This window comes from Myotis davidii, unplaced genomic scaffold, assembly GCF_000327345.1.
Source record: "Myotis davidii unplaced genomic scaffold, ASM32734v1 scaffold20, whole genome shotgun sequence".
In the NCBI taxonomy this organism is placed as follows: domain Eukaryota; kingdom Metazoa; phylum Chordata; class Mammalia; order Chiroptera; family Vespertilionidae; genus Myotis; species Myotis davidii.
Genome location: NW_006292574.1, coordinates 66,317 through 77,817, shown reverse-complemented (window position 1 = coordinate 77,817; position 11,501 = coordinate 66,317). Strand labels below are relative to the sequence as shown.

At 45.7% G+C, this 11,501-nt stretch overlaps 1 protein-coding gene across 1 annotated transcript; it reads left to right on the top strand.

The window, feature by feature from the left end:
- The first annotated feature begins 6,366 nt into the window (after positions 1–6,366).
- On the top strand, positions 6,367–11,170 carry MBL2 (mannose binding lectin 2). Its single transcript, XM_006766029.2, has 6 exons — positions 6,367–6,483; positions 6,851–6,939; positions 7,554–7,746; positions 8,138–8,254; positions 9,566–9,634; positions 10,416–11,170. Exons 2-6 carry the CDS (start codon positions 6,928–6,930, stop codon positions 10,787–10,789), a joined length of 765 nt encoding a protein of 254 aa, XP_006766092.1. The 5' UTR covers positions 6,367–6,483; positions 6,851–6,927; the 3' UTR covers positions 10,790–11,170.
- The last annotated feature ends 331 nt before the right edge of the window (positions 11,171–11,501 follow it).

The window sequence follows — 11,501 nt, the reverse complement described above, 5'->3', positions numbered from 1 at the left end:
AGCCCCTCCCACATCCATTCCACTGTCCACCCACTCTCCTCCAGGGCCCAGACCTTCCTGTCCAGGACAGTCTTCCCTGCCCTGTATCCCCAACTTCTTGGTCTACATAAGTGGTTTGGGTTTAGTTAGGTTCCCCCGGCCTAAGTTGTATATTAGTCACCTCAGGCTGCCTTAACAAGACGCTCTGGAATGGGCGGGTTAAACAACAGGTATTCATTGCCTTATAGTTCTGGATGCTAAACGGTCGCATCCCTCCCCAGTCCCGATCGTGCGCCGGTGGGGTCCCTCGGTCTGGCCTGCGCCCTCTCACAATCTGGGACCCCTCAAGGGATGTTGGAGAGCCAGTTTTGGCCCGATCCTGAAGGCCAGGCCAAGGGACCCTAGTTTATTCATAATTACCTCCTGTAAGGCCTATCTCTCTATATAGTCACATTGGGAGTTAAGGTTTCAACATTTGAATTTGGAGGGGAGGGTCAGCAAATTTCAGCCTCTAACCGTGGGTGTCATAACGCTGGAATAAAGGGGCAGAGGGAAGCCCACAGGCAGCCTCAGCCCAGAGCCAGCCAGGCCCAGCCTTCTACCCCGCTTGGCTCTCAGCCTCCCCCATGAGGCGTGGCTGGACCATGGACACGGACACACAGACACACCTACTGTGACAGCTATCAAAGAGCTCTGGGCTATACATTTATTCAGTACATGCTGCTAAACTACCGAAGTCCTATAAGCATTTCTTCTTTTAAAATAAACGAGCATAATAAGCTTTCACACTAGAGGGCACTAGAGAGCTGCTGCCGGAGAAAGGGGCTCCTGCAGTTTGTGGAGGCAGCTGGTGGGTGGCCCAGACACAGCCCCAAGGTTCTGTCCCTGGGCAAGTCCGCAAGTGTGCCCCCTGGGCCTGGTCTCATATAACCTCCAGGTGCCCTCTTGACAGGAAAATCCAGCCTGAAGGCTTCCTGCCTGCACCTATGCCCTCATTCCTTCTGCTGTCTCCTCGCCGCCCCTGCCCCCTCGTCCCCAGCAGCTCTTTCAACGGGAACATATGCTTGGCGCCTGCCACACATGCCCACTCACTGCCCCACTGCCCGGCAGAGCGGCCACCAGCTCTGGCTGGCCTCCATGCCTGTGTTCCAGAAAGTTCATTCCTCTGTTCTGTCTCATGACTGCAGGGCAGCTCTGGACGAGCCAGCCAGCACAGTTCTCGCAGCTGGTGGGTGGCCCAGCCACAGCCCCAAGGCTCTGTCCCTGGGCAAGTCGGCAAGTGTGCCCCCTGGGCCTGGTCTCATACAACCTCCAGATGCCCTCTTGACATGAAAATCCAGCCTGAAGGCTTCCTGCCTGCACCTATGCCCTCATTCCCTCTGCTGTCTCCACGCCGCCCCCGCCCCCTTGCCCCCAGCAGCTCTTTCAACAGGAACACATGCTTGGCACCTGCCACACATGCCCACTCACTGCCCCACTGCCCGGCAGAGCGGCCACCAGCTCTGGCTGGCCTCCATGCCTGTGTTCCAGAAAGTTCATTCCTCTGTTCTGTCTCATGACTGCAGGGCAGCTCTGGACGAGCCAGCCAGCACAGTTCTCTGCCATCCACTGGGTGCAACTCTGCCTTCCCCAATGGGGTGTGAGCCCCAGAGAGTTCTCGTATCCTATCATTACTTTTATCACAGCCTAACTATTCTTTATACTACACTTCCCCTGTTTAGAGCGCCTGGGTGTCTATCTCATGATTGGCTCCTGGCAACGAGCCCATCCTTAGGTCACCTAGGAGCTTTCCAAAAGTCACCTCATTAACAACAAAGACAGTTTCTCTTTTAATCACTTAGGAGATTCCAAAGGTTTTAGCAGCTCTGAACCAGGAACGGGACAAAGAACAAAGACTGTATTTCTTATTATAAATCATAATATCACAGCTCATTATTTCAGTTATTAAGTTATGCCATTCATTTTAATATGTCTAGTTTATCACTTTTATACCACCTCTTATCTGAGTAATATGACAAGTGTTTTCACTTATTTCTTGATAGATATTGATTATGCTTATTTTAAATGACTAGTCAGTCCTTTCTAACGATTCTGCATTAGTTGATGTTTATTTCTGGCCCTGTGACCCTGTGGTGATGTAGGTACCCACTCAGCCCTAGCCTTATCTCATCTGTGAGCGCCTCCTCTTTGGGGGTGTCGGGCCTAACTCTGCCAGGCCCTGCTCTGCGTCCCACCTAGTGAGACAAAGTAAGGGCAGAGGATGACCCCGACAAGAAGCACCCCTGACCCCAGAGACCCAGGAATGAAGATGACAGTCACCCATCAGGTGTCAGGGAAAAACAGCCCAGAGGGAGGCTGTTGGTGGAAATACAACCCTGGGCACAAGGGTGGGCCAAGGATGAGCAGAGGATGTCTGGGAAGGCTCTGAGGTCACATGTGTTCTGATTTCTGTGGCATGGGAGCAGGTCCCCGCTGTCCAACATAAAATAAGATCATTCTGTTATGAGATACAAAGGTCATTCCAAAATCTTATCTGGACACAGACAAACATGGTCACGCTGAGGACCACAAAAATGAAAACATGCCCCTCTCCTGGAACACCTGCCACTCCTTTACAGATACAGCTTGCCTTGTCCCATCTATCTCTCTGTGACAACATTTATTAAGGTAACTCAGTTATAGAATTGCCTCGGCTTCTCAACAGGATTCTGTGCAGCATAGATATCCACTCTTGAAACTTCCCCCAAAATCACCGAACACAAGGCCAAATCCCCCCAAAATCCCTCCCGATAACCTGTTCCTGAGGAATCACATGGTTCGCCATTGTATGCAATATCCTTATATAGTAAGTATGAAATTTATAAAAACTAAAAGGAAGCAAACCAACTTCATTTGGCTTTGGGCATGTTCCTGGCGGTCTTTGCCTGGAGGGCACTGCCATTCCCCGTTTACTGTCATCACTCACTCACAGCATCCCCATGGGAAAGAGAATGGGGCTCAAAATCTTATTTTATGGGTGTAAAAACTGAGGCTCAGTCAGGACAGAGGACTTGTCTACACTCACAGTTATGAGCCCAAAGCAAGTCTTCTGGTTCTAAATGTCCTCCCAGGAGGGGCCACCCAAGAACACTGCTTCCCAAGAAGACCATTGAGCGGTCACCCTGGAAGCCATGAGGGCCCCGGCATGGTGGGCTGCTGCACGCTGAGTGTGGACCAGAAAGGGCACTCCATGGCACAAGCAAGGCAGTGGGGTCCTCGTTCACCAGTGAGGAAACTGTTGGAGAAAGAACTTGGCCAAGGACCCACAGCTGGGAAGTAGCAGAGCTGGGATTCCAGCCCCAGTGAGAGGAAAGGGGGTGCAGAGGGCCAGGCAGTCCTTCTACAGGTCAGAGAGGCAGCGTCTCTGAAACCCCTGGAGGTGAGGTGGATTTTGGTGGAGGTACCAAGTAGAGGCAATCCTGGGAAGCGTCTAAATTCCAGAAGAAATGCACACAGTGGCCTTATCTGTGATGTGGAGTAAAGAGTGGGTAATCAAGGATTGGTGCATGTGGCGAGGGGTCTTCCATGATGGGAAAGGTCTGAAGGCGACTCTAGGGAGCAGAAGGGGCTCAGAGGTGGGGCATACCCGGAGCAGTGGCTCATCGCTTCCCAGCCCAGTTCCAGGAAATGTCAGGGTCTGGAGGGCAGCTTCCTGACCTCTGGACTAAGTGTTCAATAAAAACAAGCTCTGTGATCAAAGGCAGCACCTCCAACAGGATTCAGTTACCTTATTTCACCTCCTGCCACTTAGGAGCAGGAGCCATAGGAAGATTTGGCTGCTAAAGAGTAGGCAAGAGGGATGAACAGGTTGCCTGCAGCCGTTTTTAGGTGCTGGATCTCCTGGTGTCTGTCAGATGCTTTAGGCATGTGGTTTTCTACCATCCTGGGCATTTTTTAGGTACAGGGACATGTCAGCAGAAAGTAAGGAAACCAGGCCCTTGACAAGCCAAGGGGAGTCTAGTTGGAAGGGATCTAGAGGGAATCTCATCCATCCACATTCCTCCTGGTGTTTGGAGGGCTCTAGAACACCCCATTGTGCCTCATAAAATTGTTCTTCCATTCCATCTAGATTGTCTCTCTTGACCACTATCACATGGTTCAGGCCATTGACTCACAAGATAGCCATTATCCCTGGTGAGATTATTTGCCCTTTATTTCCTATCTCAGTTGAATGGCACCCAAATATTCATGTCAGAAATTTATGAGTCTATAAAAATGCTTCTTCTTGTTTACCATTTACACCCAACCAATTCCCAAGTTCCCTCAAATGCACCTTGCACATGATTTCAAATGTGCCCACCTTCTCGATCCAGCTGCCATCATCCTAATTCTGGCCACCATCATCTGCTGCTTAAATGATAGCCAGTACCAACTTGCATGTTGGATGTTTTTTTTTTCATACCTGTTCCCCTCCAATCCTTCTCCACATTGTAGATGGAACAAGCTTTGAAAATTCAAATCTGATCATCTCTCCTCTTATGAAATTCCTCTAATGACCATTCGGAGGAGGTCCACCGTCTTATAGAAGTTATAATCCCATTGCCAATCTCACCACTTGGCTCTCACACTGTAAGCCCAGTCAGACCGAAGAGTGTTATCATTGGGAACCTGGTCTCCTTTGTCTCATTTTCAAGCCAATGTGCAGACTATTCACAGTGTGAAACATGGACAAAGCTCTGAAGAAGATAAGAATAATCTTTATAACACTTGAAACTTCCTTGAGAGTCCCTCTGGGAAGTTTTTAAAAATAATAATTTTAGTCTCACATATGAGTGGAAAAAATTAGTAAAGAAGAGGTCTTATGGTACCCTTCATTCATTATTCAGCAATGATAGGATCTGACATATCACAGTGCAAGTACCAAACAAAGAAATTGACACAGGAACAATACAACAATAAGATACACATCTTATTTGGATTTAACCATTATTTACCTTTATGCTTTTTTTTTTCTTGGTGGATAGTCCTATGAAATTTTCTTCACAATCATAGGTTTGTGTAACCACCACAGGTAAGATACAAACTATTCCATCAGCCCCAATGAAAATTGTCATGCTACACCTTTAGAGCTATATCCTCCCTGTAGTCCTGATTCCTGCCAACTACTGACTGTCCTCTATTGCACTTTTATCATTTCAAGAATGCTATATAAAAAGAACATATAGTTTGTAAATTTTTGAGATTATATTTCTTTTACTCACATAATGCCTTTGAGATTCAAGCTATTTTATGAGTCAATAGTCTTTTTTTTTCCTGTGAGTTTTCCACAGTTTATATATCTATTAACTTGTTGAAGAACAATTGGATTATTTCTAATAATTTTGGCTGTTAGAAATGAAGCTACCACCCAGCTGGTGTGGCTCAGTAGTTGAGCATTGACCTATGCACCAAGAGGTTACCAGCTCGATTCTGGTCAGAGCACATGCCTGGGTTGTGGGCTGGATTCCCAGCAGGGAGCATGCAGGAGGCAGCTGATCATTGGTAATGTTTATGTTTCTCTATCATTGATGTTTCTATTTCTCCCTCTCCCTTCCTCTCTCTCTAAAAATTAAATTTTAAAAACATATTTTAAAAAATGAAGCTTTCAAAATGTGGTATTTACATATATTGGAATAATTCAGTCTTAAAAAGGAAGGAAGGAAAATTCTGCCCTAACTGGTTTGGCTCAGTGGATAGAGCATAGGCCTGCAGACTGAAGGGTCTTGGGTTCGATTCCGGTCAAGGGCATGTACCTTGGTTGCAGGCACATCCCCAGTATGGTGTGTGCAGGAGGTGGCTGATCAATGTTTCTCTCTCATTGATGTTTCTAACTCTCTATCCTTCTACCTTCCTCTCTGTAGAAAATCAATAAAATATATTTTTTAAAAAGGAAGAAAATTCTGATATATGCTGCAGCATGGATAAACCCTGAAGTCATTATGCTAAGTGAAATAAGCCAGTCACAAAAGAGCAAGTATCATATGATTCCACTAATATAAGGTTACTGAGGGTTGGGTGTGGGGAGTGGAAATTATTGTTCAATGAGTATGGACTTTTGGTCAGGGATGATGAAAAAGTTTTGGAGATGATTAGTGGTGATGGTTGCACAATAATGTAAATGTACTTCATGCTGCTGAATTATCACCTAATAATGGTCACAATGGCAAATATGACGTTATGTGTATTTTACCACAATAAATAATAGACGGCAATTTGAAGGATGATTTGTGCAGCATTAAGGCAAATAGCTGCTGAACTTTGTGCCAGAAACCCTGGGCAATGCTAGGAGTTTAGTGCAGTCCCAAGAAGAGTTGTTTATTAATCTGAGGTTGAAGGCCAGGCCAGCCTGTCCATCTCAGTTCACAAGGCTGGTTGGGCCCTGCAGTTGCCCAGTCCAGCCTCCTTCCTTACCCTGAGTCATCTGCCAGAGCCCTGACTGGAAGGCCAGCTTCCTCACCTTTACATCCCTGCTCTGCACAAGCCCCAGTAAGTCCTTTCTGCTGAATGGATCTATGGTCCTGGATCTGTCTAGGGACTTGACTTGACCTTGGAGGCCTACGGGCAGGTTTCTGAGGGGTGAAGGTGGGGAGATGGCCAGCAGAAGTCATTCTTTATTTGGTTTTGCCGGGCACCTGTGGCTTTCTGGATTTACCTGACCATTTGCAGAAATGACACTGCCTTCTTTTCCAAAGAAAGCCATAAAGAAATAGAACCACGAAGCTAGTATGTTGAGGTTTCCTGGGAAATGACAGTTTTGAAAGAGAGCATTGAAGGAGAGATGAAATGCTAAGATTAAGAAATAGGAAGGGGAGTCGAGGGAGGTGGTAATTGCCAGTGTTTTTTTTATCCACAGAACCAGGGAAATTTCCTCCAGGAACTAGAGAGGAATCTGGCACCCTGCTAGGGACAAGGCAGTGAGACATTTCCAAAATGCTACCCCTGGTAAGTCTCTCTTGCAGCAGGAAATAAACTTCCCAAGGAAGCAAACGCAAGTCAATTCTGGGTTAGTGACTAGCAGTGACTATTCCTCTCTGGATCACCAGCCTACAGTTTAGTGCCTGCCATTAAGTCAGTGTCGGTTAACTGGCCCTGAAGGGCAATGATCTGCCTAGATATGAGGATGGGATGCAGGTGGCAGATGGGCCCCAAATGGGAGAAGTGGGTTGAACGGGGGCTCCTACAGATTCCTGGGTCTCCATTCACTTCCACCCCATAAGCCAATAGGCATGAGTGTGCTGGAAGTGGGTCTCCGAAAGGATATGGGGAGCATATGCACAGCCTTCTAGTGGTAAAACCAGAGGCCTGGGCCATTTGGGACCCCCTTCTAGGGACATCACTGCATGTTATTCCTGCCCATGTTCAAGTACTCATCACACAATATCCGAAGGAAGATTAGCTTTTCCACATCCCCAGTCTGGAGGCAGCAATGGGTGGGCCATCCATCTCTACATCATCTCTGCCCAGGACAGGTTATAGGACCGAGGGAATGTTTGGTACATGCATGTTGATTAACTGAACACGATGAGATAATCTTCTTTGACTTTCCCCACACCAAGGTGAAGACCATGGCTCTGTTTCCATCGCTCTCTCTCCTTCTTCTGAGTGTGGTGACAACATCTTATTCAGAAATAGAACCCGGTGAGCACGTTCAAAAGACCTGTCCTGTGATCACCTGTGCTTCTCCAGGCATCAACGGCTTGCCAGGCAGAGATGGGCGTGATGGCCCCAAGGGAGAAAAAGGAGAACCAGGTAGAGCTTGGGCCATTCTTGCTCTGTGAATCTTTACCTGCCAGACAAAACTGCCTGGAGATGTAAGAGCAATGTCCAATCCATATAGGTCGTATTTCTCTCAACTACATATTATAGTTCAAAACAAATACAGCTCTGACTCTGGCATCCCAGGCTTCCACACAGGAGTTGGTGACATGTGGTTGTCCTGCTTGCTCAGGGAGTGGCCCTTCATGGCAGGCCATCCCGAGGGACCTGGGAAGATTTTCCTCTCTGGGTCAGTGGAAGCAGTGATTTAGAAAGCTGGTCCTGGATTGATGTCTCTGCTCTCCTGGGAAAAGATTAAGCATCAAGCTCTTGGAGAAACAGAGCAAACACAGAGACACTAATTTATGTTTGCTTCTTCCCATAGGCCAAGGGCTCAGAGGCATTCAAGGTCCCCCTGGAAAGTTGGGGCCTCAAGGAAACCCAGGACTCCCTGGCCTACCAGGAAGTGTGGGCCAAAAAGGAGACCCTGGAAAATGCCCAGGTAAGAAGCTAACCTCAACCAGGTCTAGGCTGACAGCCTAGTCCCAGGGTCCTGGGATTTTGAGTACCAATTGGGAGATGCCACTTCGGCTGCTTCATGGAAAGATGCCCAACTCTGCTTCCTGACCCAGCACACTGAGCCCTTGCTGAGAGCCTAAGGGGATTGCTGAGTTCAGACCCTCCAGAGCCACTCCTTCACCGGGCACTCCCTGAAGGAGCTGGGCCCTGGCTTTCCTTTAGCTGCCACAATGTGAGGCTCTGGTCCGAAAGGGAGAAAGTAGACCACATATGTGTTGGACTTATTCTGTCTATTTTCACAACAGCAGTCTACACATGGTATGTCCGTTATCTTTTACTTCATGAGAAACAAACAAAAAACACAAACATTTATTTAAATCACAATTCTGTGCATCTGCCAAATGCTTTTTCTGCTGATCTCAGTGCCTGTGGTCGAGTGATGACCAATGGTCTCACTTATATGTCTGCCTGTTGTTTAGTTGTCAGCTGGAGTGATGAGGGCAATTGACCCACAGGTCTTTCATCTTCCAACAATCTAGCCCCGCTTGTTCACATAGAGGTGATTACAAAATACCCAATAGCAGAAAGAGTAGAAGCTTTAAGGCCTTCTGAAGGCTTAGATCGCGTACATTATTGCTTCTGTCACATTCTATTGTCAAAGCAAGTCACAGGCCCACCCAGGTTCAAGGAATGGGGAAACAGACTCCATTTCTTAAACAGACAAGCAGTACCATATGGAGGCCATTTTTGCCATCTCTGACACACAGCCTGCCTCATGCCCTCCCCCCCTTAAATAATGTGCAATTCTCAAAAATCTTGGTTTACTGAACAAACTCCAAGAAAAAACAAAAACAAAACAATAAAAGCAATAAAAACAAAACCTCCGTAAAGACAAAAACCTGTCATCTTTTTAGATTCGCCAGCACATAATAATTCCCAAGAGATTTACTTTTTATTCACTATGGAGCTGTTTATTTGGAAAAAAAAATAGTGACTAGCTTGGCGTTTGGAGTGCTATCATGCTAGGTCATGAGGGAGTGCATGTGTGTTCATGTATGTGTGCATGTGCATAAAGTGTTTAAATACCTTCAATAGATGATGAGTGATGTTTTGGGCTGGATGGCAATACAGATACTTTTACTTCATTTCTTCTTAATATTTTTATTTTCCTTCAAAAAGCAAATATTAATGTATAAGAAAATTATTTTTTTAATTTGGAAAAAAATACCCTGGCCAGTTATAGCTCTGAAATCCCTTCGCAACAATGTTCTTTCTCTTTGTTTACGTTTTCTAGGGTGTGATGATCGCCTGGCTGCTTTAGAAAGAGAAGCTCTGCGCTCAGAATTGGATCGTGTCAAAAAATGTAAGCCTTGTCTCTCACGTTTCAGGTAGTTTCCAGTTTAGGAAGGTGCAAGGTATTTGTTAAATACATATAATTTTCTAGTACCGCATAAGCGTTCCTCACGGTCTGATCTCGTGAAATCCTTCCAAACTTTTAGTAGAAATGGAGGCCAAGAGAAATCGGACAACTTGCTCAAAGGCACAGAGCTAGTAAGTGTCGGAGGTAGTTTACAAATTGAAGCCAGTCTGACTCCAGAGACACCCCCAACCCCCACCCTGTACTTTCTACTATCAGCGTGTGTAGGTGTCACTGAAAGTGGGACCTAAGCTTCTTTCTCTTTGTTATTCGTTGTTGAGACCTGACAGTGGGGCCTAACCTGCTCCTTTTGTGCCCTGCTGGCCTGAAGCAAATATTCGCAGACATGTTTCTTTCTTCTCAAGTGAACACTGGTGTAAAATACAGAATCACCAATTACCTTTGTTCTAGAACCCTTATCCGAGAGGACAAAGGCCCTTGTTCCAGGCTGTTTTCAGATTAGGTTTGCCAGGTTTAACAAATGAAAGAACAGGACAGCTACTTAAATTTGAATTTCAGGTAAACAATAACTAATATTTTTCAGGATAAGTATGTTCTCAACATTTTGTGGGGAGATACTTATAATAAAAAGAAACTTTATTGTTCATCTGAAATTCAAATTTAACTGGACATACTGTATTTCATATGGCAATTCTCCTCTAAAAGCCTTTATCCAGAAAAATGCCTTAAAGACACGCCAGTGTCACCCCCATTTTTCCTATTTCAGGGCTGGCCTTTGCTCTGGGCAAACAAGTTGGAAGGAAGTTCTTCTTGACCAATGGTGAAAAGATGACCTTTGACAGAGTGAAGGCGCTGTGCACCCATTTCCAGGCCTCCGTGGCCACCCCAATGAATGCTGAAGAGAACAAGGCCATCTTGCATATAACAGAAGGAGATGCCTTCCTGGGCATCACAGATGAGGAGAGAGAAGGTCATTTTGTGGATCTGACAGGAAGGCCTGTGACTTACCAAAACTGGTATGATAATGAGCCCAACAATGCTGGCTCTGGGGAACACTGTGTGATGATCCGGACTGATGGCAAATGGAATGACATCGACTGCACAGCCTCCCTTTTGGCAGTTTGCGAGTTCTCTGTCTGAGGGAGCCCATCCCTCAGGCCCTTCTGTCCCTGGACCTCATCTCAGGCCCACAGTCTGCTTTGAAAGATAAAACGATGCCAATGTCCCCATGCCCAGGACTGATGGTACCCTTTGTGGGGAATCGGAGAAAATAAGAATGGACTGAAGGATGGGATTTGGAAGTGAGAAGAAACTGACAGGGGTACAGTGAGAGTTTCTGATTCAAACTCAATCACTAATAACAACAACAAAATTGTAACAGTAATAGTAAATAGCAGCTGCAATAGAAGTACTGATATTTTTAATGTGTGCTATGAATCAGACCCTATATTATGCATTTTATATTGAGTGGTGTTAACTTGCTTAGGTATACAAATAAAATACCTTACTATAAACACCTGTGACCTGTTGAGTGTCCCTTTCTCTTTGGGTAGAGGGCTCCATTAATGACATCCCCAACTTAACTCCATAGCCTTTTGGCTAGTTTCAGGTATTAAGAGGATCTATTTTTGTTGCTTTTTTCTGAACTATATTTTCTTTTCTTTTTCATGAGATATTAAACTATGTAAAGAATATAAATTTCAAGTTAACTAATAAATAAATTCTACTAAATCAAGATACAGGGCATTTCTAGCATCCTAGGTGCACCTTCATAACCTCTCCTAGTTGATTTTCACAAGGTAAATACTATGCTGACCTCTATTACCATACATTAATTTAATCTATTTATGAA

What these genes read in the sequence shown, in the direction of transcription:
- MBL2 (XM_006766029.2), top strand. An exon ending in GGGAGAAAAAGGAGAACCAG is followed by an intron (nt 7,747 to 8,137) that starts GTAGAGCTTGGG and finishes TTCTTCCCATAG; the next exon opens with GCCAAGGGCTCAGAGGCATT. An exon ending in ATTGGATCGTGTCAAAAAAT is followed by an intron (nt 9,635 to 10,415) that starts GTAAGCCTTGTC and finishes TTCCTATTTCAG; the next exon opens with GGCTGGCCTTTGCTCTGGGC.